We start from the raw sequence: 27,957 nt of genomic DNA, 5'->3' as shown, positions 1-27,957 counted from the left end.
GCTTTATTTCAATACAGAAACTTCGTTCGGAGAAACCAAGGAAATTAAAAGTTATAATGTGAACAGGCTGGTTAATACGAACCATTTTCCTTAAAATTTGAAGATGCGATATCGATTCTCGTTCGCCATCCCTTTTCCTCAAAGTGGAAGCCACTCGTATTCAGGCGATGGGCTTTTTGAATGACCAAAACTGTGGGAAAAAACAAAGTAAACTTAATGACGTACACATAAAAGCACTTACTGTGAAGTTTACAATAGCACATATAAACAAACATAACGTGCTTTTTGTAATATGTTTGTTCTTTAGTGATGTTCCAGCGAATTAAACTATTTTTAAACCGTTTTTTCAAAGTTAAACTGATTAAAAGTGAGTGGTACTGCACGGACTAAAATTGTGAATACTCATCTCATTCCCCGGCACGTTTCGGTGCGTTTAGAAGGAGTTCATTAGGGAATTTTTACGGGTACGGTTAAAAAGTTTGCATTTATATGCATCGCAGGCGATATGTCAATTTTGAGTTCAGTGCATAGGATGAAGCAAGCGGAAAGTATTTCGGAGATTTGAGAATTCCAGTTAGTTGCTCACCAAACTAATATTTACGGAAAGTTTCAACAAATAGAGCGAGAAGATGAAAATTTTGAAGCATTCCTTTTTCTTTCCTTAATTGTTCACCGCAAAATATAAAAATATTGAACAAATTAAAAAAACCGATGAGTCGATGAAATTCAGCAATGACGTTTCTGATAGGTTGGGTTGATAACTGAGTTCTTACATCTTCTAGGAAACTAGACAACTCAGTCGATCAGTTAGTCAGTAAGTAACAGAGGAATAGACTTTAAAACTAAACAGGATTGAAGGCCGCAACCTCACCCATTTTTCGGAAAACAAAACTTTTTGAAGGCCTCATTCCACTCAGGTGTCGCTTGCTATAATTAAGAGCAAATTTCTCGACGGCCTCTGCCACCTCAAAGATAGATTTTTGTGGCGTTTTAATGTCTCCCATGGCGTCCCTTGTGACGTTCTTGATTTTTATGGTAAAATCTTCGAACACAGTTACAGCTTCCTACAAGTACATAAAATACGACCAGCCAATCTCAAATATACAATTTATAAATTAAGAATGCGGAAAAGTCTAGCAGCAGGCCCTCAATGCTGTCCTGGGTATTTATTGGCTCAAGAACTCTTTTAGGAACCTGGATTATTTCTAAACCTCGCTACTTTCACCTCATGTGGCTTGAATGGTGGTTTATCCTTAAAGGTCAGATATTTAGTTTTCATGGTTTTAGAAACATATATCAAAGTTAAAAGCCTTTAAGTTATGTAAATTAAATACCTGTATGGAACTCTTTCTGGTAATATTTATTCCGTCAAATTTTGAAACATACTCATCTGCAGTTCGTGTAGTGTGATCGTCCGGGTGAGTGTAGTTCTGAAAAGAACTGTTTAACTAAACAGACCAATCACGTTCAACAGACCAGACTTTATAACATCATCGACTGACAACTACTACTCACTTGACTCTGAAGATGACTATCGCACAGATAGTCGAAACGTCAGTCACCAACAACAGTTCTTTTCAGAACTACTGATACTCCTGGGTTCAAATCATTTACTTTAATACTCATCTGCCTAGAATAAAAAATAATGTCTATCACAATTGCAAATAAGGAGGATCCTCAAAAGCGGCTTGCAAAAATACGGTAAATGACTATTTAGAAAACATACCAGCTGCTCAACCGGAGATGACGACGGCGACGGCGACGGCGACGGCGATGGCGATCGCGACGGCGAGGTGGATAGCGAGGTTGCAAGTGCTATTTCACGTGATGGTAAAGGCGACGAAGTTACTGTAGACATTGAGGAATCTTTAAAGAAAAATGTAGATCAAGACCGCGTTATGTCATTTCAAATCGCCCCTGTGGTGCCTGGAAAATACCACGCAAATCGCAAAATATGCGCGTGTATTAATTGTTAAACCGCTGAATATGACGTTTTCATTTCTTACTTTATCTTGAACTATTTCCGATGAATTTACGGCCTCTTCTTGGTTTTTTTAGTTTAACCTTGATCGTCTTGCTGTAAAAAGGTTTAATTCAGCGCTTTTTTTTGAAGAATTTGATGAATTTGTTAATTAAGACATAACGAGATAAAATGAATTGGAGGCTCCTTGTCCAGGCCTTGAAATATGTCAATTTCGCGGGTAGATTTTCTTTGACATTCACATTAAAGCCAGGATCTATCTAATCTTTTGATGTAATGACTACTAGAAATTTCTTCGCGTGACTCAAAGTTTCCAATTTGAAAAAGGCGGGTCATATTTTCTCTCAAGCAAAAAAAAACGCATAGCGCAAAGCGAAACTTGAATTTTTCTTATGAAACATAACAACTAGAGCGAAAAGTTAGTAAAAACGTGAATCTAGCCTTCTAGAAATTTATTTTTCGTGTTACAACGGTTTCGTGCTCTTAATGAGCTTTATTTTTCCTTCTCAACCCATACTCACGCAACCTTCTCTTTAGAGTCCTACAAAAGTTCATACAAATATCATGGTATTTTTCAAAAAGAAAATGAGCAATAGTATCATAACGAAATCCTCTTTCAAAGTAATGTTCAATGGTAGATCTCTCATCTGACGAACTGTGTAACACATTTTCCTGTTTTGGTCTCTTTATTCTTGGTTTTCACCCACATGACTTTCGTCTTGACGACGGTTGCTATCCGCCATGTTGGTGCCCAAACAAATAGTTACAAATGCGCTTATAGTAAGGTGAACGTGAGATAGTAGAAATGGTTCTTTGTGTAGTTTTCGGCTGTGGCAGTAGAAGCGATCGGGAGAAAGGGATTGGATTTTATCGAATACCATCAGTTATCAATAATAAGTCTACCTTCGAAGAAGAATTGACAACAGAGAGGAGAGAAAAGTGGATACAAGCGATAAGTCGGGGCGACACAAAAGCAAAAGACGTTCTCAAAAGCGAACGAGTATGCGGCAAGCATTTTGTCTCTGGAAAGCCATCTCCTTACTGGGACAAGCACAATGTAGATTGGGTGCCAACTTCAGAGCTCGGAAAGAAAAGTTATGGCCGTGAGATAGACTATGAAGCGAGAGCAAAGAGGCAAGAAAGAGCGAAGAAAAGAGAGAAACACGCCATCGAGCAACAAGAACGCGAAGCGGCAGAGAAGCGTCAGAAACTCATCGAAAGCAGTCTTCCTGTGGCCCAGATCGACTTTAATCAGCCAAGCACCTCCACAGAAGAAGAAAAAACTGGAAACGAAGATGCCTTTTCCGGTGACTTTACGGCATGTGATGAAGGCAGTGAGTCTGATGAAATCAGAACGCAAATTATGAGAGATGCCGAGTGCCAAGCAGACACAGAGCTAAAGGATTCGGAATGCCAAACCACCGAATTAGAATACATGTTTCAAAAAAGCACGTATCGGGCACCGGATAAAGAGTTCTTTGACTCTGACGAGAAGGTTCGCTTCTATACTGGTCTACCTTCCTTGGAAGTGCTAATGGTTGTGTTTGACCATGTAGCTTCACATGTAAAAAGGCAAACTCAGTCACTCGATAGGTTCCAAGAGTTTATTATTGTACTCATGAAACTTAGGCTTAATGTACCGTTACAGGACCTTGCCTACCGTTTTGTTGTATCGCTTTCAACTATTTCAAGAATATTTTTCCATTGGATTGTGGTAATGGACAAGAGACTGTTTCCCTTTTACTGGCCAGACAGGCATCAACTTTGGAAGACAATGCCCCAGTGTTTCCAGTATGCCTTTGGCAGGAAAACAACTGTTGTTATCGACTGTTTTGAGGTGTTTATTGAAAGACCATCAAACTTGCTTGCCAGAGCACAGACATTTTCCAGTTATAAACACCACAACACTATCAAGATTCTTGTTGGTATAACCCCCCAAGGAACGATTTCTTTTGTTTCAGAAGCCTGGGGAGGTCGTGTCTCTGATAAATTTGCAACCGAGAACTGTGGTTTTCTGGACAAGCTTCTTCCGGGAGATATGGTGATGGCTGACCGAGGATTTACCGTTAGTGAAAGCATTGGTCTCAAGCAAGCAAGACTGGTAATCCCAGCTTTTACAAAGGGAAAATCTCAGCTGGACCCAGTGGATGTGGAGCAGACTAGAGGAATTGCAAATGTAAGGATCCATGTTGAACGTGTGATTGGATTACTCAGACGAAAATTTACGATTCTAGAAGGTACCCAGCCAACTGACTATCTTATATCTAATCATGAAAACTCTGATCGCCACACTCCACTGGTGGATCACATGATAAGAGTTTGTGCAGCTCTTGTTAACTTCTGTCCTCCTATTGTACCTTTTGATTAGGCAAACCTCCCATTTCAAATAGTTATGTTGCGTATGATTGAAGATAAATTTAGAAACAAAGACACATGGAACTCTCCAGAAATGTGGATATTCCAATAAATATTCTTAATGTACTTTACCATTTGTTTAATTTGTAAACCTTGGATGTTACAGTGCAATTCAGAAAATGGTGAACAACTGAAATATGCCTGAATTGTTACTGTGAACATTGTTTATTACTTTTTCATCAAACTGTGTTCTATCCAGAATACCCCAATCAGGTTTGTGCTACTTGACTAATACCCACAACTTATTTTGGTGTTCACATTTTTTTTTTAGTTGTACTGTAAATAGTGAAATAATATTGTATCTGATGATCGAGGAATTCTCCATGAGGGTGTCAACAATATACTTCAAACCCTTGATCATTCTTTAAAAAAAAATTTAAAGCCTTGGAAAGAGAAACCAAACCCCTGTTTATGTCCCCTTTTAATTAGATATTGCTTGTTGATTCCTTCCTTTGAAACTGGAGGGTTGTTTGACATTGTCTTTATGTGGGTGTGCCATTGTCGAAATGAGAGGAAAAGAAATGAAACATTGATTTGACTTAATGTTGGCATGCAGATTGGATGAAGAATGCATCCAGCCCTGTCATCTTTAATTTATAATTATTTTAAAACAGTAGACATTTTAGCATTCAATTACCATTGGCTGTTGTGTGTCTTAGTAGGGAAAGCAAAGAATACCATGAAAATTACAACTGAGGTACAAACAACTTTGACTGGCAAGTGTGATTAAAAAAATTGCCCTGCAAAACTTAGTTTTCTTTTATGAACAAAGTAAATGATCTTCTCATGCATGTAATGTACATAGATTGAGAACTGAAATTGATTAAAAACAAAATTACATGGATTTTATCCTTCACTTCAGACTGTATGCATAATCGGTGTACTTAGAATGTAGGGAACAAAGTAAATTTGCCATTACTTAGACATGATGCTAAGTGAGTTCTCATACTTTGAGTATCAAAATTTATGAATGTGGGATCTTCTCCAAAGACCAGGCAGGTGGAAAATGCAATTGCAAAAACCCCACAGTCACTTCCATTTGTTTGCTGCTGCACTGGCATAGGGTTAAGAGCAACCAAACAGCCCCCTGACAAGTCATTCGTTTGTTCTTCAACCTCTTGGGTTAAAACAGAGTCATGATACAGGCTGTCATAAAGATTAACATGTCCCAGCTCACATCCAATAATTGAGCTTACACACACCCAGTGACTGTGACCAGTGTGCAAAATTTGTATGAATTCACCACTGACAACATCAAAATTTCTAACTGGGCCAAGTGTTGGTCGCTGAAAGCCTTCTATGCTTGAATTCTCACCACGCAGCAAAACTTGAGCTTGGTGAATAATGTCATAGTCTAGCCATCCAGTGGGACTAAGAATTAAATCAAAATGTGAGTCAGTTAGGTTTCCCAGAGGACTAGACTTGCCACTGCTGCCATGAGTGACTTTAATGATAGAAATATCACTTTCCTCTTCACCACTTGAGGAATCTGATGAAGAACAATACTTGGCAAGGGTGGTGGCTGAATGGACAGTGGCAACTTTATTGCATTCATAACATTTCCAGGTTGTTTGATAATTGTTGGGCATTCTGTTGAAACCGAGGCAGGAAAGGTGGAAAAATTTTCCATTTTCACAGTTGTCTCCATGGCATTCTACAACCTTCTCTGTTGTACTAGGCTTAGTCTTGCAGATGCAGATGCTGTCCAATTTCATAGCTGCCCGAATAGATGCTGTAGGGGGTTGTGCTGATGTCCTGGTACCACCTCTTCTCTTGAACTGGGGAAGTCGAGAGCAGCGAGGGCAATACCAAGTCTTTGGCTTTCTCATGGCAGTGAGCGAAAGACAGGAAGGGTGAAACCTTTTGTAAGGGCAATTTTTGTTACTGCATGAAATGGTTTCCTCATGCCTGATTTTCCTGCAACAACAAATACCATCCTTATCTGGTAATTTAGGAGGCACTGTACATTTTCTGGTATACCATCGCCCTAGAATTTCTGGAAGAATACATATTCTCCAAAATGTTTCCAATTTGGGCAGTACAGAGTTCCAATGCTGCACATCTGGATATATGCGCAGCACTATTAAATTCATGCTCTTTTTCTCATCAATGGCACAAACCACAAACTCACAATACTTGATTCCAAGCACAGAGAAAAGCTGCTGCTGCACCTGATAGTAGTAGCTGTGATTTTTTCTAAGCTGTAAATGTCCATTCACTTTTTCTAAGCAGGAATTCTTCTGCTGAGCAAAGTTCTCAAAGTTGCCATCTTCGATTATAATCGGGCACTTCACTTCACCGCATCCAGTGCCACAACAGTCACATGAAACTAAGAAATCAGGAGTGGCATGGAGAAATTCATGTTCTTTGTTAATAAACAAGCCACACTTCTTAACAGTTAAGTTCACATGACCAGTTTTTACAGCAGCTTCGTATGCATTTACAGCATCACTTTCATGCCTCTTACCATGCCTGGTAGCTTTAGTGTTAACTATGTAGAGGCTTGGGTAACAAATTGTTTTAATCAGAGACTGAGAGGGCTGTGCAATGTTTGTGTGAAATGCTGCGTGACTTTCAGACGCACCAATTCTGCCAGCACGATGTCTAAAAAATCCCGACCCACTGGCTTGATCTCTTTCTTGTGTTGAGTTCCACTTTGTTTACGTGCTCATCAGAAATATCCAATGTCACTTCAACACATTTTCTTAGTAGTTCTGGATAAGCAAGATCAACATTTCCCGTTTCAAATAGATTGGGAATAATCGACAGGGAGCGGCTCTCATCGATAAACTGGTCAGCTTAGGGATCGATGAAGCTGAGAACAGCAGCTTTAATTTTGCAAGCATTAGCTTCGCATACACAGCCTGCATTTCTTCTCCTGATAGAGACGCGGTGGGCGAACTTAGATCGTCCTTCTCCGCTGAGTTTTTCTGTTGTTCCCCGAAATTTGGGTGCAGGGAGTCGATTCTTTGGTCCAGTGTCTTTTTAAGCTTTTTCGCGGACGAAAAGTCGATATCCCGCACCTTCGAGTACGGCACTTCTCTAACATACGTTGGCAGAATCCACGTGCACTTAGTTTGAGTACATGCGAGTTTCCCTTGGATTCTTGTCACTGCTTCGATATAGAAAAGGACACTTGCTACGTGCGAGCAGGATTCAGCAAGGCCTGCCTTGCAGCCTAAGCAATGAGCTGAAAGAATGGTACCATCACTTTCTGCGATGATCCAAATGTCTATCAGAGGATCGTTCATCCGTTGCGAATGTTTCACCTTCGCCACAACAACAATCTTGTTGAGAATCTCTGCTCCTTGAACCGAGTTTACGAAGCCAGACACCACTTGCTTGTACGCTTCAAGACTTTTGAAAGCTTTAAACTGCTTATTTGTATAGTAACTTGTCTCGAGAACTAAATAGGAAAGAAGGTCCGAGACTTCAATCGGGGGCAAACATTCTGAGTGGAACTGCTCCTTTGGAATGGCTGCTGGATCGACACCGACCACAGAAATTTTCTTTAAATATCGCTCTCGAACATGGCTTTCTAGGCCCTCCGCATAGCTCGAAAGCACGGGTATCCTGAGAAGAATATTCTCTTGCGATTCTGGATTTTTTTCGCTTGAAGTATCCATAGAACAAAGTATTTGAAAGAGGGCACTATAGAGATGGCACTATATTTGCATGAAATTTCACACCTGAGATGAGCACCAACATGGCGGACGATTAATTTGCATAAATGTATGACGTCAGCTGCAAACCAGTAATTGTTCCACAGTAACGGCAGAATAACTCATTGCTCACAAATTATTTTCCACATTTGTGGCAGAACATCGCAATACACTTGGTACAGTTTATTCCGTTCGTGTAGTGACTCCAAGTCAACCTAGTGCAACCTAATGCGACACGATGTGCTGTATCGTTACAAAGTGCTGACTACTCGCGCAAGTGTCACGTAACAAAATATTTTTCTCGATTTGCGTAAATTTTTTTGAAAAGATGTTTGGATTATAAACTATTTTCTATTTCTATGAAAGTTATTCATGGATCTTAGAGTTTTCAAGACAATATTTCCATAGCCTGTTCCGGGTTTTCAGTTGGTAAAAGGGAGCATGATGGTAGAAGTCGGGAAAGAAGCGGTCAAACGAAAAATTTGTGTCAGCTTGCGTATCGAACACGTTCGTTATGCGACCGGATCCTGACCTCCCTCTTTTTTCGCCCTGCCGCTACTATTGCGTCGTCAACTATCGCACTCCGGCCGTTTCACGAAATAAACGTCTAGACAGTCTTATGTTTCAAAAAATGTAAAAAGAGGTACGAATTGCTGAGCAGCAATACGATGAAATACAACAATTACTCAACCACATCATAACAATTTCAAAACAATTAAAAATTTGATACTCATGCAACCCAAAAAGCCGCCGAACAATTTTTCTCAACATTATTAGTGCATGCAACAAGAAAGTTGAAGAAGGGTTCCTCGATGCTAACTCGCCAACACAGTTCATTTTGGAGCTCGAGTTGGTTCAATTTTTTTTTTAACAATTTGAAGAACTGATTGAAAGAGGGAGTTTTTTTATACCTTTGTCCATCAGTTAACTAAAGTGAGTTTCCTTCAAGTTTGTGAAACGTAAGAAACATTGTGGCACATGCCCATGCGCAGTTAACAGTTACACTTGGACATAGCTGTGTACTCTGTGGCGTGGTGACACTTTTCTTATGCGAGGTTCTTTTTACAATGTAGTATACAAATGTAATGTGTTCTTACCTTTGGGCATTTCACAAATATATGAAGTGTCTTCTCCGCAATGGAATTAATTTGCAAAGTGGCTCTTTTGGTTCTTCTTGACTAACACGGCCTTACTTCTGCACCCACTTAGTTAGTCTCTCCATGTAAAAATAGTCATTAGTGTTCCACTAAACCAGGTCCAACTCCCGTTCTCTCTTACCAAACCGATGTGCCATCTTTGTTCATTGGTGTCTTTAATCTCATTGACGATAAGGCCCAATTCTTCTTCGGTTTCAATGGACACTAAATCCCCACCGTCGGCCCTGCAAAAGCTTCTCCCCTCGTTTCATGTTTTTCCTAACGTACAAAACTTGTAGTAGGAACTTTTAAAACAAGCAGTTCGGCTCTCCATAGATTACAGTAAAAAACAAAAAATAGCATTTGAAAACGAACTCTTGAAGACATGAAATTAACGTACTTACTTACTTGTATATAAAGAGCAGAACGTAAAGACAATTAACTAAGTTTCTGTGTCTCGTATATCTGTTATGAACCTTTCCCTAGTTCAAAATAAGCTCGATATCCCGTCATAATGTATAACTTCAAACCTTTTTCACTGTAGTCACCCTCGTTAACCTCAGCTTAATAGTGGTGGTTCTATGGTGTAAGCTGCAGCTTTGTTTCTTCAAATTCAACGACTTGTAAAAGTAACAGAATCATACCCTCCCCTTCTTTGGGCCAAAGGCTATTTGAAGTGACACATATATACCAAAGAAAAATCGCAGCCCTACCTCCTCTCACGGATTGCATCATGAAAGTCTGGATAGCTGAGGTACGAATATGAGAAATAAATCCAGTTTATTATTTTCATGGAAATATGCTTTTCATATTATCAGATTCACCAGTTTGCATTGCAATTGCCTATGTTTGAGGGGGTATAAGTCTGCTATTTTTGGTTATGTAAGGAAATTCACAGAAAAGTACTACAATAAACTAACTACAATTTATAGTCAAGTGTTTCTCTCCACCTCTTGAGTGCACTAACTTCTTCTTACGTCCTTCATAACAGAACAGAGCACATTCAAGGTTTCTCTATTTGTTTTTTAATAAAGAGTTCGCTATATTCCCCATTCATTACAGTCAATTTTCACTAAAGGCAATTTCCAACAAAGGGAATAACAGTGTCTTCAGCATGCTCTATACTCCTATAAAACGCGCTATAATAAGCCAATCAGAATCCTTCCTAAAATAATCTGACTGGTTGAACAAATTTAAAGCTTTTAAAAATTTCAAACCATCAACGTTCACAATCTGCAATAGTTCGCAAACTGAAATACTTCGGCAGGTCAAATTTGACATTTGCCTGAAATGTTTCAGTCTCCATGCAGAATCTGAAGGTGAAATATTCAGTGAAATCCAGCCGAGTTGTGACTCACAAAAACACACAAGTTTTTACACATGACAATTAAAAAAGGAACTGCTCAAGGGATGTGAATGAACGACAGCCGAATTTACAGGAACATGAAGATTGCTCGGGATGACAGCGCCGTAAAACTCGACTGATGAGACTTTCACTAAATCTGATACCGTCATGATTTGTATGAATTTTGACAGATATACCATTCATTATTTATGTTTTATTATGTTTTGTTTTTGAACACGAAACCATATGGCGCTCGGCATGTTCACAGACCTTTGCTTGGTTCTTGTGTTACTAGTTGCCGGCTCGCTTGTTCCGAAATTTCACTTCAATTAACGAAAGAGAGCTACAGAGAAGTCTGGGAAATGAGCGGACACAGTTCAAGTTGGTATATGCAGTGAAAGCCTTAACTCTTTGCTTTGTACTCTGATAAAGAATTCTCTTTTAACCAAAGAGAACGCGCGTTATAATCAAACATTATTGAAAATTTGCTATTTTTTTCATACAAATTGACAAAATGCATTTTCATGCTATTTTGAATTCATAATCTGCTCCATATGACAGGAGGGCATAATTCATTTATAACCAATTTTAATTCATTGAATTCGGTGTCAAACAAAAGATATCACTGTGGCGGATACCTATTAAAGGAGGCTCGGAATGTTATGCAGAAATTTGACTGTGAGAGGAGGTGTGTGTCATTGGATATGAATGAATATGAATGCTGTTTTTAATTGTTTTAATTATGTAATTTAATACATCTTAAATGCTTGTTACTTTCTCATCGGTTTTTTTTTTGGTTTTTGGTATTTTTAACTGTCGTATTTATATGTTAATTTTTGTAATTAACAACCTCTTAAAAAAAGACTTCGGAGAGATCGGACCGCCGTTCCTTTTACAGTCCGGGCCATAACCATTTCTGGATACTTGATGACGTCACCAACATGGATGTCGTAGTGGGACATCGAGGAAACTCACTCATTACTTTATTCGAGCCCTAGCGACTTAGTTCCCTACCCATATCCCATGAAACCTTGCAAAATTACAGAAGACAAGCAATTACACACAACAAGCAAAGAACTGATGGTGGTCGCGATGACGAGAAGGAAAAATTCAGATGAAAAGTCGGGTGGAGGTCCATGTTGCGAAGGGCTCGATCGAGGAATAACCTCTCTTTAGTTGAGGTTTTCAGGTATGCAACATTTTTTTTAGATTCCTAAAAAAAATCTTTTAAAAAACTAGAGTAAATTTGCTTCCAATTTGTCAAAATTCCAATCGAGTGCACGAGGTTTTTGCTCGAGTGCACGAATGTTGAAGGTCTGTTAGTGTGCAAACTACCAGACGGATTCCTTTGTTCAGATCCATCGGAGTATCGTGTAAACTATAAATTTTAACCATACGTTGTGGCCGGCCAATTTAAAGTAAAAGGACAATTATTTATCGGACCTTTATAAGCCTACATTGTGAATTTCAGATCAAGCCAACAGCATAGATGAACACATTCAGTATCTCGAGACACTTTGTCGTCTTTGTGGCACAAATCTGCCACGGACCTGGGTCAGTGCTACAAACAAAGAATCTTTTAAATCGGAGCTCTGGATGAAATTTCGAATCAATGTCGATCTTGACATCAGAGAGATTCATTCAGCCAAGGCGAATGCACACTAAAAAATAATTTCAGGAAACCACGGATCTAACACATAAATGTGATTATCCAGCGAGTAAGTTCTCCTTCGGGCAAACATAAAACAAATAGTTATTCGTTCACTGAGCTCTCACATCTTCAGGTATCGTATCCGGAAATGTGCGATAAGAGCGGCATGAAGATGAAAATAAAGAAATCACATTGGTGGAAAGCCTTGCCGAAGTGTCTCTATTACAGCATTCCGGAAACAAAGGTTGGAGTTTAACTACACGAACTGATGAGAGTGAAATTTTCGTCTAAAACCACAAGGGACTTGTCTGTAATTGTGAAACTCGTTTAGAAACACCGCTCGTGCTTTCACATTTTGCAGTGATTACCTAAACAAACTTTCTATACAGGGTGTTCAAATCAAAGGGTAATTGTAAAGGACATATTATTGCTGACTAAAAGCTGTAGGACCGAATTTGTAGTGTTCTGAGACCTAGATTCTCCCGCGAATCGATCAATAGCGCACAAAATACCTTGTATGATTCTCTTGCATTGAATTCGATCATGTGTATTGGTCTTAATATAGATTGTGACTACTTGATTTTATTTTATCCCACTCATGTATTTATTGGCGTTTATTTTCCAGGTATTATAATTTCAAGATCAAAGCTCCACGTGGAACACCGCTTGTTATTCAAAGTGAAGACGACAACACGTATGACTCGCATGCACTGGCTTATCCTCTTCCACGAGAAATGGAACGCATTCCAGAGGCTCTACGAGATGTCCAGATTTTCAGCAAATCGCAGAGAAAGACATACACTTTAGGAGATGTCAAAGGGCAGCAGATCGGCACGGTTCAGCACTTTCTAAACATACAGCTGCATGCTTTGCTTCGATGTGGCAAAATAACCAGGAGTTGAAGGGTAAGTTACTGTTTTCTTACTTTACTGTTACTTTTTCGTAAAGGCTTGATGGACTGAAATTGATAATGTCTATTTAAAAATCGGAGAGAAGCAAGATATTGTCTTTCCTCGACCTATACTGGAGGGAAATTAAATTGTCCCGATTCCGCGATCTCACACCTCACTCGTCCCAATTGTTATCACTGCGCGTTATTTGATTCAATCTTATTTGACTGGTTTTCTTGTAACCCAAAATAGAGAAATCAACAGAGAACGGACAGTAACATCGAGGCCAAGCTCTACCCAGAAGTTCTCCAGATACAAACAGGCTGGCGGAGGAGCTTTAATTCCTGTGACGCTCTTGGTGGAAGGACCACAGCGTTACAAAGAATTTGCGCTAAAAAGAATCCGCTTTACTCTTTCAGAATGCGAGAATGTCGAGGACATGCATGTTGAATGTTTGAAATAAACGAATATTTTTGATGGTATCTTATGTCCAGTCCTTATTAGCGAATTTTGTTTCAGCTTTCTACCGCATTACAACATGGCCGCCACAAAAAAAAAACTCCAAAAAATCAGCTTCTTCTTGTTTATAGCACCTCTCGGCCAAATTTGCTTTGTTTTGGTTTTGATCTCACCCAATCACAAAGCTCGAAACCGATATCCAGAAATGGTTATGGCCCGAACTGTTTTAATTTTTTGTTACAAAATCTACATCAAAAAATCTATGTCATCGTTTATCGATCTAGGTAGCTGGAAATGATGTTTCAGCGTTAGGAAAGAATGGAAGCAGTCCACTAAGTTATGAATTGACTCAAAGTCACAATAAAAACATAGGTAAGATATTTGAGGTGGGATGGTGGATAAAACATCTACTACTCTAATTTTCTCCAAACCCTGCGTCAAACTGTCGATTAACTTTGCATCTGTTTAACCTTTTAGGAATTCAAGTTGAACCAATTTATAACATTCGCACGCTAGGAAAAAAAATTATAAAAAAAATTTGAAAGAGAACGTTTTCATAGACCGTTTTGCGCAAAGGATAGCAACAGAAATATTTTGTCTTTTAATCCTAATTGAAGCTGCTTAAAGCTGTTTGACACACCGCCATGACGGTGTAAATTACAGTGACTGCCGCATGAATGTGCCATTCTCGCTCACTTTTTCCCAATTATTTTGCATCGTACGGAAAGTGGATAAACACCTGAAAACTATTGCTAAAAACATGTGATAATCTGGAAGCCTATAGCATATATCTGTAGAGCTTGGAACGTTTTGTTTTTAGAATGCCTAATAAACACAACATGAAATAAATTTAAAGGTTGGATTTGCTGGCGTGTCGCGGGAAGTTCTAAAGTCGATATGAATTTTTCGCAAATGGATGGTCAATTCCTTGTGTTTCATAGCTTCAGATACACTAACAGAAATGTTAACGGTAATACTTACCGAGCGCCCAACGTATGAAAAGGGTTTTTGCCATTTTGCAGGATTCAGTTTCACTCTTCATCGAGCCCCAGATATGTATAAGTTGCTGCGAGCATCTGTCGGCAGACGAAAGTTATTGTAAAAGGCGATTTCTTCAAGTATTTAAAACTCTTTAGTAGGAGCTAGAATAAATGCAAATTATAAATCTCGGTCGACAGTTCATGACATGAGTCATCATTTTTTTTTCACTTTTTTCAACAGTTAGACTAGTATACTGAAAGAAACTTGTACCAGGTGTAAAGCATTGGTTTTCTTCATAAGATCGAGAACTTCACGAGACAAAAATATTTTTATTATTTTCAAATTTTATGAAAATGCAGTAAGAAAAAAGTCATTTATGAAAAATGAAGTTATGAGCTCCACTTAACGATAGTTGTCTTGAACAGATTTCTGTATTATTCACCAGTGGCTAACGTGGGTGTCCTATCTGTTCGTGCATGTACAAATAAACGAAAATAATGTCTTTGTTTTCAACTCGCAGATGAAATGCCGCCGTATTAGTCGATGGGTCAAACCTCGTATCTCATTAATTCTTCGCACATGTATTAACATGTATTGTCTACTGTGGAAAACCCCGAGTCAGAGGATGTCTTCTTAAAGCGTGAGTTAAATATAACTTTAATAGGGCTGATCGTCATTTGGACAGAAAACCACACGCAGGTATCGTAATAGCAAACTGGTCAAGGGATGAGGGAGCCGGGGGAACGTTGCCGTACGTACAGCTTGTTAAGGAAATTTGTTTTCATTATTTTGAATAATTTTGTGTTGTGAATCCTACCGTATTTGCTGAATATGGTCGTCTTCACCTGTTGGCTGCACCAAATTGGTCATCTCCTTTATGACTCGTACGAGTATCAAGATGTTGACCTATTAAAAATGCCATTAAAATCACTGAATTAAGTTTCTATACTTGGTAGTCGAGAAGCCAAGAGAATCTTAGTATAGAAGTTATTTGTTTAGTTTAGGTCGAACAAAGAAACATAGTGAGTTCAATAGAAAAATAGTGAGTAACTAGTTCGGTAAACCAAGCAGTGTAAAATAAATTAATCATAAACTCACAACTTCGATGAACGTTACAAAGGAGATGAATATCCAGATCAGATTGTTGGTCGAAGACAGCCAACAACTAATAAAATTGAAAGACAAGAATGAAAGTCATCACAATGAATTAAAAAAAAAAAAACCCAAGGAAAAACGGAACAAGAAAAATAAAACGAGCTTAACTTGACAGTGCGCGAGAGAGAGAAGAAAGGTAAAAAGTAACCTATTGATGTGTTTCTTACTATTTATCACTGATATAGCTTTGAATTCCTTCTTTCGCAACAGCAATGCCAAGTGAAATGGCCATCATGATCATAGGGAAACCTACCCATAAATACAAAAAAATAAATTCAAAGCACTTGACTTGATGACAACACCAAATTTGAGAGCACGGTACTACCTGCAATACATGTTGTAATAAAATAAGTCATGGAAATACCCCATGAGATGACGTGATACATGTGCATCTTGGTGTTGATGTTGTAAACTTTCACAACAAACAGGTAGAGGTAGATTCCCTCGACCAGCATCCAGCAAAAGGCAGCCATCAGGAAACACTCCATCAGAGCTGCTACTGCGATACAAGCAGCCTGCAAAAGGAAATATGTTTTTTTTTTGTTTTTTGTTTTTTTTTTGTTTTGGGAGAAAGATTTGATTAATTAAATGAAAAGATCGGAAAAGCCTCTCACCGTGTGTTCTGTGGCGTTTACTCCTGCGAGAAAAATTAGCTGTCCAACTCCGAGTGACACAGAAAGACTCAATCGAATTTGAGACAGAGGTTGACGGACATCTCTGGTAAAATGAAAGATGACGAAAAAGGAAGGAAAAACAAAAACCAGACATGAGTTAAAAAAACAAACATAATCAAAACAAAAATAATTCAAATGAAAAGTTAAGCAAAAAAAGAAAAACCAACCAGAACAAAACAAACACCAAAAAAAATAAAGTCAATCAAAAGTTTCAGAATCAAAAGGCAAATAAAAAGCCAAGTTAGTATAGAATAAGAAAACATTAAGGACTGAGGAAAGAGACCATGCATTGTTAATGCTCTTCTAATTGAACATGAAATGTAAAGTAAATTGGTTATTTAATCGACTTACTTTACGTTAATTTCGGAGAGATTAAAAGGAACATTTTGGATAACTTAAAGTTACATTTATTCCTTTGTTTTTTTTTTCCTTTGTTGAGAAATTACAATTGATAGTAATTAGAAGAAGACTTGAGAATGTGTTCTTCATCCATTATTTAGCCACCATGCTTACGTAAAGAAAAATTACAAGGCTGATGTTACAAGGATCCCGATGATCGACAAGCTTAATCCTACGTAGGTAATTATCTTCAACACAGTCTCCTCCTGTTTGGAAAGCTGCGTCACATAGCATAAAAAAAGAAAATAGAGACACGTGAATTAGCTCAATTAATTTACATGTATTACCAGTGCTGGAATAAGAACATACATATAATTGGTTACCTTTGTACCATCGTTGTAATCTAATAATACAGCAAAATGAGTCAAATGATTGCAGCTACAAACTGTTTCTTCTGAATTGCTCCTCGACGTAACTTCATGGCATCCTTCGTCTGAAAATCCGTCGGAGCTGCAAAGGAAGCATGACCTCAGCAGGCAAGACGTATTGTAGGAAATAGCCTTCCATGGTACCAAAAGAGTGAATTTCATCAAAACTCTTTTGATTTCATAATATCGATTACATTATTGGCAGTTCATTGTTAGTTTTAATAAGTCAAGGCGGAAACTATTTACAATACTTCCTTGTTAGGTATAGATTCAAACTTTGATTGCGTGTATTACAAATTTTTAGACAGAAGTTGTCGTAGATAGAAGGATTATAGCTTGGAAAAATGATTTCAATAGAGAAAATCATCTTATCAGGACAAATTTTAAGGGAAAATTAATGTCAAATTAAGGGAAAAATAATGAAACATAACAATTCTAGGTAAAAGTGTCTCCCGTGATAACCGGAATATAAGAGGACATTCGCAAATACAGCCAACAAGCAACTGGACAACGAAATTCACGGAAAATATTGGCGGGAACATAGAGGCAAACGGACGACCAAACGAACAAGAAAATTCTGAGAAAAGTAAATGATGTATTGCAATTTTTTACCTTTCGCTGAAGCCTCTCCAAAACATGCAATTCTTCACCCTTTCTTCTATCTGAAAATAAAATCATCGTGGTGAGATGAAATAAAACAGCGCATTCCAAATAATCTTTCTTTACTTTCATGTTATTTAATCTTGCTTACCTTTATGTTTTTGAACTTCAAGACGACATTTTCTAGCAATGTTTTTGGTTTAGGTTCCATTGCTGCCATTATTATTCTGCTACTCAAATATCTGTGTACACAATGATTTGAAAATGAACCAGAATGTGACAAAAATATGGTGGTTTAAAAGAGTGGTAGCGGTGGTGACGATACCAAACTATTTGCATATCTTAGCCGATATTCTCTACGTAGGGAATATAACGCCAGTCGACGCTATCCAGTAGATAAGTGTTAACAAAATGTTTTGCTCTATCTTCTGGATAGCGGATTATTCAGTGGATAACTTTAATCACCCTTCGAACAACCAGGGCCAGGTGTTTTGAGCACAAAGAAGACAATATTTTTACCTTGTGCTTCCTGTTCCATTCCTGTTGGGTTGACTTTTCGGCAGTATGTCTTGCAGATTCTTATATACACACCCGACGACCACTGATCCTAGAAAAGGTAAATCTATGTATTTCCTTCAGGCTATAAAACAAATAAACCCGATAAATGCAGGTTTTGGAAGCAAAGCCTGAAAAACTTGTGAACTGTCCTCGGTGAGAAATTACGTCAACGCTGTTTAATTGTAATCTGGTGTCGATACCTGTAACAATATTTCCAGACGATGAAACCTCTGCCTAACTGAAAAACTCTACATTATTAAAGCCGACAAAGCAAGCAACCTTAACAAAACAGCTGAATTAATTTCTAAATGCTGCCATGAGAACAAATACTCCCTAGTGAACATCGACATCAGAGTACAACAGACTTACTAATTAAAAAATAACGTTATTTAAAAGTTCCTTCTGTTAGTGTCATATGCAACACAAACTTTCTTTTCGGAACAGAAACTATTCAAACAGCACGGAACTATTGAAGCAGATCTGGACACTCAAAGACAACAACACCAATTTTGCAATTAACTGGAGTATTTTAGCGACCGCCCCGGCCTACAGCAACAAAAGCAAGCGCCACTTGTGCCTCACAGAAAAACTTTACTTAGTTAGAGCTAAGAAGCCGTTTTTATTAAACAAAAAAACAGATCTCATTTCTAAATGCCGCCACGAGAATAAGTTTTACTTAGCAAATTTCACAAGCCACCAGCAATAGCTCTATAGAATCTTTTTTTTCACACATAGATCAGATCATCACAATAGTGAATTAATTAGCTACTTATCTAATTTGTATATAAGGAGGCATTCATTCATTGAATAAAGTTCTGTCTGACGAACGCTTAGGCTCGAAACCCAGAGTCACAGAGAATCGATGCGTCCTCTTTAATTCTTTAACTTATGTATACTTAGCTCTGCTACCACAGCATCGAACACTTTATGCAAAGGTAGACACTACCCTCATATTTATATATATATATATTTTTTTTTTCAGACTGAAGACAACAGGTAATACAAACCGTTATCTGCAAAATTTGAAGAGGCAATATTGATGTTCGTTTGCCATTCGTGATCGTCGAGGTAAAAGTCACTTGCATTTTGGCGGTAGGCCATTTGGACTTCCAGCACTGAAGGACAAAAAAATACACTTCCCGCATATGGATGAATACGATTAAAAATTGAAGAATTAAGAGACAGACTAGATCCAACATGAGCGTTTGTAAATTACTCAGGACCCACTCAGCTGTTCTGATGCCAATTGGCGCTCACCTTAAGTTAAATTCTGATCCGGGTTTCTTTATTCCTTCGTTCAAAAGCCATTTTGAGATAATTTTCTTCACTCTTTTTGAAGAGTCAAACAATCATCAAGATTATAGTCAATCAGACTTCACATGAATCCTCGACTATCTAAACTTAGCTCAGAACAACCCAGCCCAGTTGTAAAAGTCATTATCCTATTTAGGAGATAAAGTGTCAGTCACTCAGACCGTGAATAAGCATCGACGAAGAATTTTATTCACAAATCTGATAAGTGGTGGTGTTTTTACTCACCCATTTTGTGGCTTACAATCTTTATTGGAAGGTGATGCTTGCCATAATTAAGAGCAAATTTCTCGAAGGCGACAGCCACATTAAAGATGGATTCTCTTCCTTTTTGAAACTCGTCTATGGTAAACTGGCCTTCATGAAGTTTTGTCATATTTTCAAAGCTGACGATGAAGTTTTCAAACACGTTTACAGCCTCCTGAAATCACGTAAAACAATTTTATCCATGTGATTTTCAATAATATTATAGGGATCTATGTCAAACGTGTGGTTCTAATTACTTATAACGTTGTTTTGTTACAAGTAGATACCCTTTTGCCATGCATCTGTTTAATAACAGTTGAAATTCTTATAGATCATTAACGACGCCAAAATGTGGTAATAACAAAGAAACTGATCATTGATTTGGTCAATACTCCTGAAGTTTTCTGTTATCCATAACCAAACAGACGCGCGGCAACTTGGAATCTACTTTATTTGATAAGCAGTGCAAACATTAAAAAAGGAACGACGAAGATGAGAGTTTTGGTGTTAAAGAAGCGTGGAAAATGTGTCTAGTATTAATTCTGTTCCGGTCCTAGAACGATATAAGTATACAGAGTGTTGTTTAAAAGCTGTGTTTTCCTTGGCTCAGGTAGCCCCATCAAATTTCTTTCCCGCCCTCTGTCACTGTCTCTCTTTACATATAAAAGTATATATATGTAAATATGTACTCGTTCTCAAAGTGTCGCTATTTGAATATATATATATATATATATATGATACATACACCTTTCCTTCTTCCATTAGCTTCCGATAGAATAAATTAAAGGGAAAGTTCTTCAAAAGGAAAATACAATAGCTGCTGTCAGTCTCAGTTACTCCATGTAACTCATGAGTTACAGGGAATCACGCATGTTTCATTTTAGTTATTTTGAACTTTATTTCGCTCTACACTCACGTGTATTGAGCACTTTCCAACAGCATTTGCTACAATTTCCCACAATTATATATACACATATATTTACATATTTGTTGGATATATTCTGTACGATAATATACTAGTTATTGGTAGAGTTAGATACCTGCAAAGAGGTCTTTTTGTTGCTATCAAGTCCGCGAAGTTTGGAAACATATTCATTTGCCTAAGATAGTGAAAGTGTCAGTTATTGGTATGAGCTAATTACATTCTGAAACTTAACATGTACAAGGATGGTAAATAATCACAAAACTCACCAGCTTCTGAACTGAATTTGAAGGCGACGGCGATGAAGATGATATTATCAAAGATGACGATGGCCACAGCAAAGACGAAAACGGAGACAGCGATGGTGAGGGCGAGGGCAATCGAAACAGAGACAGCGATGGTGATGCCAACAGTGAGGGAGACGTTGCTAAAGAGATCGATAGCGATAACAACGCTACTGCCTTTGCCGATTCTGATGGCCATACCGTCACAGATGACAATGGTGGCCCTGCTAATTTCGATGAGTTTTCAGGGAAAAAAATAAAAGTAAGGATATACCTAAGCTGATTTCTGTATTCTTTCTCGTACACAGTGCTATTACTAAACGTAGTTCATCCTCAGTAGATCTAATGCCATTAAAATTTACACATTCCCTTTCCATGATATTCAGCATCACAAAATGTCGTTGGCGTTGCGAAATATGGCGTGTTTCTAGAAGAAATCTCTCTAGTCTCGTTTATAGGCAAACCATGCTGGACGAACTGATTAGTCCACCATAATTGCATCGATCTCAATTCTTTTAATTTCCGGCTCTGAAACCTTAAGTCTGACTATTTTGTGTTGTTCGATATCAAAGTGGCTGGAATGGGTAGATGGAGTATTATGGTCTCCATTTTCGACTGCAAGTCATCTATAATGAATAGTTCACACACGTTTGCGAAGTGGAAAGGAAACGTGACGCGCAAAGCCGAGATCAATATATTCATGACAGTGTGGTCCATGGTGATATTTCTGTCTCACTAAGGGCTTAGACACGCGCTTCTCTATTTACTGTGCGCTAAGCAGGCGCAAATTTGTCTTACCTTTGGGCATCTCACAAATGAAAGCTTTGGGATCTGTCCCCGCTGGATCAGTAGATATGCCCTGTTCACTCGAATCAGACTCCCTGATTATAAATGCCACTTTATTGTTATTGCTTGGCTGGTTTGCTCTCCATTTACTGATGGTCAGTGGCCTTTCACTCACCCAAGTCCAATTTCTTTCCTTTTTTTCCAACCCGATGTACCACTCCGCAGTATAGCGATTTCGAATCTCGCCATCAATAAAGAACCATTCCTTTTCGGTTTCAATGGAAACTAGGTCAACTCCACAGTCTCGACAATAATCTCTGTTAAACATCCATGTAAATCCAGAGGCCATAAACACGTAGCAGGAGTCTTTAAAACAATCTTCAAAATAAGAAAATGAGTCTTCAAAATAATATCCATTCGGAGATTTATCGAAGGTAGACAATATTTCTTTAAAACGTGGGTCTCCTTCCATTTACTCACGAGGGTAAAGCTTAAATACGTTCATTATCACGATGTTCTATGACACCGTTGCAGCAATATTTCATTCATTATTGTGAGAAGCTCGAAAATTTTAGCGATGATCGACACGAATTATCAGGCGTAGGTAGATCAAGAGTAATGGCCATTTTAAAACTAAAATGAAAAAATTGGTCTGAAGCTTCCTCACAGTAAGGGAAATAAAGGTGCAAGGTTGTATCATTTTATCAAGGTCTGGTAGCACTTTTTATACGCTTAGGGGCCTTGAGCACACCCCTAGTTTACTCAATTGTGTTGCGTCTTACCTTTGGTAATTTCACAAATTGAGGCATAAGGCTGATCCCCGTGGGTCACTTGAAATAGGCCCACTTTACTATCATTGAAAGACGTCTTGACTATTATTGCCACATCTCCGTCGTCACTTGGCTGGTTTTTATCCCATTTGCAAATGGTCAGTGGTTTTCCACTCACCCAAGTCCAGTTGCCGGCTTCTTTTTTCAAACCAATCATCCACTTATTATATTTCGATTGGGGTTTTTGAATCAAGTCATTTAAAAAGTTCCATTCTTTTACGGTTTCAATGGAAACTAAGTCAGCCCCCTGCTTTTGACATAATATTCTGTTATCGTTCCAATTCGGTCCTTGGTTTTGCAACATGTAACACGAATCTTCAAAACATGAAATTTGGCATTCTGGGAAAAAAATAAAAAAATAATAAAATGGGAATAACTAAACACAAAAAAACATGGATAGCTTGTTGGCAAAGACCATCCACAGCTTTCATAATGCTATTGTTATTTGTTTTAATTCGTAAATGGTAGTTCTGGGATCAGAGTGAGAGCAAATTAACAATATTTATTCTGAGGCCTGAGGCATACTGTGGTTTGTAAGTGCACTTCGAAAATGATTAGCTAAGTAATCATTTTGATCCTGATAAATCTCTCAGAGTTTTACGATGTTTCCCTTGAAATCTCGGGAAAGTAAATACATGCTTGTTAAAGTCTTAAATTAGCACTTCTCACCTGATCCATATAACTGCTTTGTCAAAGTCAGCATTACTGTAGAGGGAAATTAAAAATTTTGTTTTTACATGTGTTGGCGCTGAAAAGTTACTTGTCTGACCGGTTTGCGTGGCAATAGATGAATTCACAGGTGGTGTACCGAAATGATGCGGTATGTTTTTCATTACAAATAGGGAATTTTAAAATAAGATATTACTACCTAAAAGACATCTAAAAAAAAAATTAAAGAGTTGTATTGACAAATGTCTTTGGCTACTCAAAAATTAGGAGGCAAAGTTTATTAAGCGCTGCTCACGGTTATAAATATCCCAAGAAAGGTTCACTCGCGTATGCAGACTTACTGTAGTTGCAGTAACTATGTAATCTCCAGATTTTATGATTAAAATTCTTTCAATTGCAAGGCGTCAACTCCCTCCCCTTAAAAAAAACTTGAAATAGGAAAAGGATGAAATACTTAATTTGTGGGAAAATCTCTATACTTGATGCACCGTGATCTGTGTAATCTTAAATCACAAATCCACAAATCCAAAGGAACGCGCCCTAAGTTTTTAGAAGACACGACATATTTGTGATAGTCACGCGCAGCCGACTTCTTCAATAGCACGTGTACCAACGAGGCGCCAAGATTCCGACAAGACATGATTCCGCGGGTAAGAAATAAATTTTCGATAACTTATGGTATGCATGTGCTGCATCCCTAACTTTGTTTCCGATCGAGAAGCTACAACACCAGACCGTTATTGCGCAAAATTTCAACATTTTTTAATTCCAAATCTGCTACGCTTTAAAAGGTCCATTCATGTAGTTGTTTCTTTTCAGAAATGTGCGACATAGCGACCATCCCTCCGTGTTTAATGTAAGAGAGCAAATATTTTCCGGTCAAAATGCCTGCCACCGGACAGAAAATGATCAACGCTTTGAGATTTTGGCCTTTGTACGCTACGGAAGAGTAGACTTCAATCTTTAAACAACGCTAACGAGCTGTATGCGGGCTCTCCAAAACAAACGCAGTTTTTAAGTCACATTTGTGTTGCTGACTAAAATAATTTCGACGCGTCCTCTGTGCTAAGCGCTGAAGAGAATTCTCAGAAGGTTAGGATAATTCTCGAAAGTTATGCAATTCCTCGATAGCCTCTTGCAAAATACCTTTCTCCCAATCCAACTTTCTCTTGTGTTTGAACAAGTCTATGTCAACGCAAGAAAACCTCTCTATCTTTCAGACATTTCTGTTTAGTTTTCCAAAATTTATCGACACTATCCCGAGTGAATATGCCAAAATATGCCAAAACTTGATTTATGATATAAAAACATATATTTCGATGAATTTAATACGATAAGAATAGCAATTTTCCTTTCCTTGCTAAAAGGTAGCGACAAGGTTTTCAAACATGGTTTGCTCTTCCGTTAGATAAACGATAGTAATTAATATTATGATGTCATAAAGACTAATTAATTGGCATTAAGCTTTAGGTATCAGATCACAAATAGATCACAGTGGTTGAGGTTAAGTTAAGCCTAGAAATCATCATTAAAATGGAGACAGAACTGGATAAAACCTCCATCACTAGGAAATATCGATTCGGCCCGGCTCGAACGGTGAGACATCTGTCAAACCTAATGTCAACTTCAATCAGCTCAAGTGCCCGTATTCGGCCAGTTAATTAAAAACCATCGATCATTCTGAGAGGCCACTTTACAGGTGAAAGACGAGAGCACTATCACAGCCAAGCGACTGCGTTCATATGATCCTAAACATCATTGCTAGAAATAAAACTGTTGTACAAACCGTCATAACCCAACAACCATGGTTTAAAATGGTCGCTACATCTTTAAAAATATTAGATTTTGTCATTCTAGCTGATTGTTTTCAAATATTTAAGTCTGCATCGTACCGAAATAAAGAAACGCAAAATAAGTCTTACCAACGAGCCTGATTCTTTTTCCAAAATTATTTTCATGATTTTGTGAAACCACTTTTCTACAGCATTCTGATATAAGAGATATAATTTAGCTGGTACTTACTCAGCGTGCACCTTATAAAAAGCGCGTTGAACATATGTATTTTTCTGGCTTTGATTCCACCCATTTTCCAAATTCATCAATACAAACTATGTATATGTTGCTGTCAATTGTTTTCATGAGATTGATGTAAGTTTCTCTCGAAGGCTGCGCATGTGCAACATATCTTTCAAACTCTTTCGAACTCTCTTGCACTATGTAATTTTGCATATCATAGGCTTTGATCGCTTATTCTTTTTGTGTACCTTAGTAAACCAGCCAAGTAAACCGCGGAGTATTTGCTCCAGATGCGGAGCATTATTTTATTGAAGAGAAATAAGAACTTCATGACAGCAAAACAATCTTTTCCGTTCTAGTTTTATGGAAGTGCATATCGTAATGGTGTAAAATGTTTTCATTTCTTTGGTTGTCGTCGGTTCATTTACCAAAGCGCATATGCAGTGTTTTTTAACGCGTTTTGAACTCTATGTTCGAGTTTCTTTTGATGCACGCACGGTGCTAAGTACGTCGTAACTCTCGATGGGACGCTGTCTTCTCGACGTGGCATAAGTCATAACTTGGTTCTTCTTAAATTGAACGACTAATTAAAATGAAGGCTCTAGGCAATAGATGATAAGTATTGTTTTGCTTCGTAAAAACAAGAATTAATAAACCGCATCAACAAAGCTAATATTAAAACGTTTCAAGAAATGGTATTTTCTAATGTACTAGTAAAATAAAACTGCAATCATTAAAATCTGGTCAAGCAGTCTCCGACTCTAAACGATAGGCGGTTGTCCAAGTAATTACATATTTTGTCTGTTGCTAAAAATTGCGTGAGATTTCACTTGTTATACGTGATCAATTTTTTTGCAGTTGTCTTCCGCTCATTAACATTCCCTTATGGTTTATTTCAACACGCTATTGTTATTTCTACTTTTGTCAAGTAATTCAATGGTTTCTAGCTCGTTGAATTATTATTTTTGTTTTAGCAGGCATAAGATATCGAAGAATTTTTTCCAATCGCCGGGTCATTAATTTCTGCATCTGCCTAACCTAATACCTGTTAAATCAACAAATAAAAAAGCCTAGACTGTGCTCTGTTCTGTCTCCAAGCACGCAGGAAGCGCCTAGAGCGCGAAAATCTTCCCCTACTTGCAAAGAGAGTTTCTAGGATTGCTTCTAAATCGCTCGACTTCCGTCGCTTAATGAAAAACTTCTAATGTTTCCGGCTGCCATCTGATGCATAAACGGGGAGCGATAATGTACGTGATTCTCTTTTCAAATCTTGTCGCAACAGCTTTGAAGGATGTCAATTAAGCTATAATTGTGTTTCTTTTATTCTACATGTGGCTCCTTACACAGATTGCCGCAGCGAAAACAACATGAATAACGATGACTTTTCCATTGTTTTTCAATCGTTTGGCATTGTATGGAAACTGAAAAACATTATGACACTAGCTAAGAGAAGAATCGCCATCGTTTTCTTTGATAATTGCCACCTGACAAATCTCTTGTCTCAGTTTTTTTGCCTGAGTGTCACAGGAAGTTCCCAAAATCGATAAAAACTATTCGCAAGTAGAAAGTCAAGTCTATAGATCTCATTTCTACATTATACCTGAAGGAAATAAGAGAGGTGGTACTTACCCAGAGCACAACTTCTCAAAAAGGTTTTGAACATTTTTCTGGATTCAGTTTCACTTATCATCCAACTCGTCAAGGCCACTATGTACACAGATAGTTATCAGTAGCTGTCGTTACGTTACATTGTATTTGGGAGCAGCGCATGAACGGTATTTCCCTCAAGCATTTCAAACTCTTTAGTATTAGCTAGATTTAGATGCAAATCATAATACTCGGTAGAACGTTCGGAACGTGAGTCACCATTTTTTTTTTCCTTGGTCGAACCTAAAGACTGAAAGTAATTTGCAGCCGGCGCGTAGTACTGTTCGTCTTCATAAAAGTTAGAAATTCACGACATAAAAGGACTTTTTACAATAGGTTGATTTCTACCATCAACCTTTCGCCGTTAACTAAACGATCGTATTGCAATCGACTGCCATTTCCAGTTGGTTGAGTTTACTTTTTTAAGTTAATCATGAATTCCATTTCGGTTCAAATTCATTGCAATACTGTACTGTCATTCAACCGTCCATACATCCCCGACACCTCTTCGATTGATCTGTAAGTTTTACTTTGCGGAAATTCACCTTCCTAGACGACAGAAAGACAACTTTTATCTTTTTATCTGCGGCTTTGATCCGCAGATTGACAGGCGGAATGTTATTAGTTTTGTTAATATTCAGTATTTTATTCATGCCTGAAAACTTCATTCTATGCACTGTGTACATTCGCAGTTTTAATGCTTTTCCTACGTGCAGGTGTAGAGAAAAAAAATCAGGACACCCTGTAGCACATACGGGATATTAAGTATACCTTTTCTGTTTTAGTAACCTATCCACGTGAACAGTAGCGGAGGTTTGTCTGAGCTATCCAGATGCACGAGACTTTAAATAACATACTCAATAAGTTCTCATAAGATTGCAGTTAATACAAAAAGAAAAATTGGAAGGAAGAAAAATAATAGATCTTTTGAATCAAGAAGAACATTTTTCACCTCTTTCTTTCTTTCCTTTT

The 27,957-nt window shown here is 37.9% G+C and overlaps 4 protein-coding genes, 2 long non-coding RNA genes and 1 pseudogene across 7 annotated transcripts; 2 read left to right on the top strand and 5 right to left on the bottom strand.

The window, feature by feature from the left end:
• Window positions 1-67: 67 nt before the first annotated feature.
• LOC149051999 (uncharacterized) lies at window positions 68-9,419 on the bottom strand. Its single transcript, XR_016188203.1, has 5 exons — window positions 9,156-9,419; window positions 1,727-1,866; window positions 1,516-1,630; window positions 872-1,064; window positions 68-190 (listed from the first exon to the last, which is right to left on the bottom strand). It is a non-coding gene; the product is annotated as an uncharacterized LOC149051999 (long non-coding RNA).
• Window positions 2,675-5,237, top strand: LOC149052001 (uncharacterized). The gene has a single exon (XM_089210061.1). It carries the CDS (start codon window positions 2,787-2,789, stop codon window positions 4,347-4,349), a length of 1,563 nt encoding a protein of 520 aa, XP_089066187.1. The 5' UTR covers window positions 2,675-2,786; the 3' UTR covers window positions 4,350-5,237.
• On the bottom strand, window positions 5,281-8,151 carry LOC149052000 (uncharacterized; annotated as a pseudogene). The gene has a single exon (XR_016187809.1). The product of XR_016187809.1 is annotated as an uncharacterized LOC149052000 (transcript).
• Window positions 9,420-9,656: 237 nt separating the features above from the next.
• LOC149051997 (uncharacterized) lies at window positions 9,657-15,413 on the bottom strand. Its single transcript, XM_089211117.1, has 3 exons — window positions 15,338-15,413; window positions 14,521-14,615; window positions 9,657-9,943 (listed from the first exon to the last, which is right to left on the bottom strand). Exons 1-3 carry the CDS (start codon window positions 15,388-15,390, stop codon window positions 9,774-9,776), a joined length of 318 nt encoding a protein of 105 aa, XP_089067243.1. The 5' UTR covers window positions 15,391-15,413; the 3' UTR covers window positions 9,657-9,773.
• Window positions 11,435-13,095, top strand: LOC149051998 (uncharacterized). The gene is made up of 3 exons (XR_016188273.1): window positions 11,435-11,728; window positions 12,324-12,434; window positions 12,816-13,095. It is a non-coding gene; the product is annotated as an uncharacterized LOC149051998 (long non-coding RNA).
• An 800-nt stretch (window positions 15,414-16,213) lies between the features above and the next one.
• Window positions 16,214-17,954, bottom strand: LOC149051996 (adhesion G protein-coupled receptor L4-like). The gene is made up of 3 exons (XM_089211260.1): window positions 17,868-17,954; window positions 17,729-17,778; window positions 16,214-17,198 (listed from the first exon to the last, which is right to left on the bottom strand). The coding sequence occupies exons 1-3, from the start codon at window positions 17,934-17,936 to the stop codon at window positions 17,018-17,020; spliced, it is 300 nt and encodes a 99-aa protein (XP_089067386.1). The 5' UTR covers window positions 17,937-17,954; the 3' UTR covers window positions 16,214-17,017.
• Window positions 17,955-18,231: 277 nt separating this feature from the next.
• Window positions 18,232-23,400, bottom strand: LOC149051995 (uncharacterized). Its single transcript, XM_089180061.1, has 7 exons — window positions 22,606-23,400; window positions 21,836-22,201; window positions 21,023-21,261; window positions 20,872-20,931; window positions 19,814-20,006; window positions 19,282-19,389; window positions 18,232-18,323 (listed from the first exon to the last, which is right to left on the bottom strand). The coding sequence occupies exons 1-7, from the start codon at window positions 22,955-22,957 to the stop codon at window positions 18,232-18,234; spliced, it is 1,410 nt and encodes a 469-aa protein (XP_089036187.1). The 5' UTR covers window positions 22,958-23,400.
• Window positions 23,401-27,957: the final 4,557 nt, after the last annotated feature.

This window comes from Pocillopora damicornis, chromosome 1 (assembly GCF_964200805.1).
Source record: "Pocillopora damicornis chromosome 1, jaPocDami1.2, whole genome shotgun sequence".
NCBI lineage: Eukaryota > Metazoa > Cnidaria > Anthozoa > Scleractinia > Pocilloporidae > Pocillopora > Pocillopora damicornis.
Note: the sequence above shows the minus strand (reverse complement) of the source record. Positions and strands in the feature narration are given on the sequence as shown.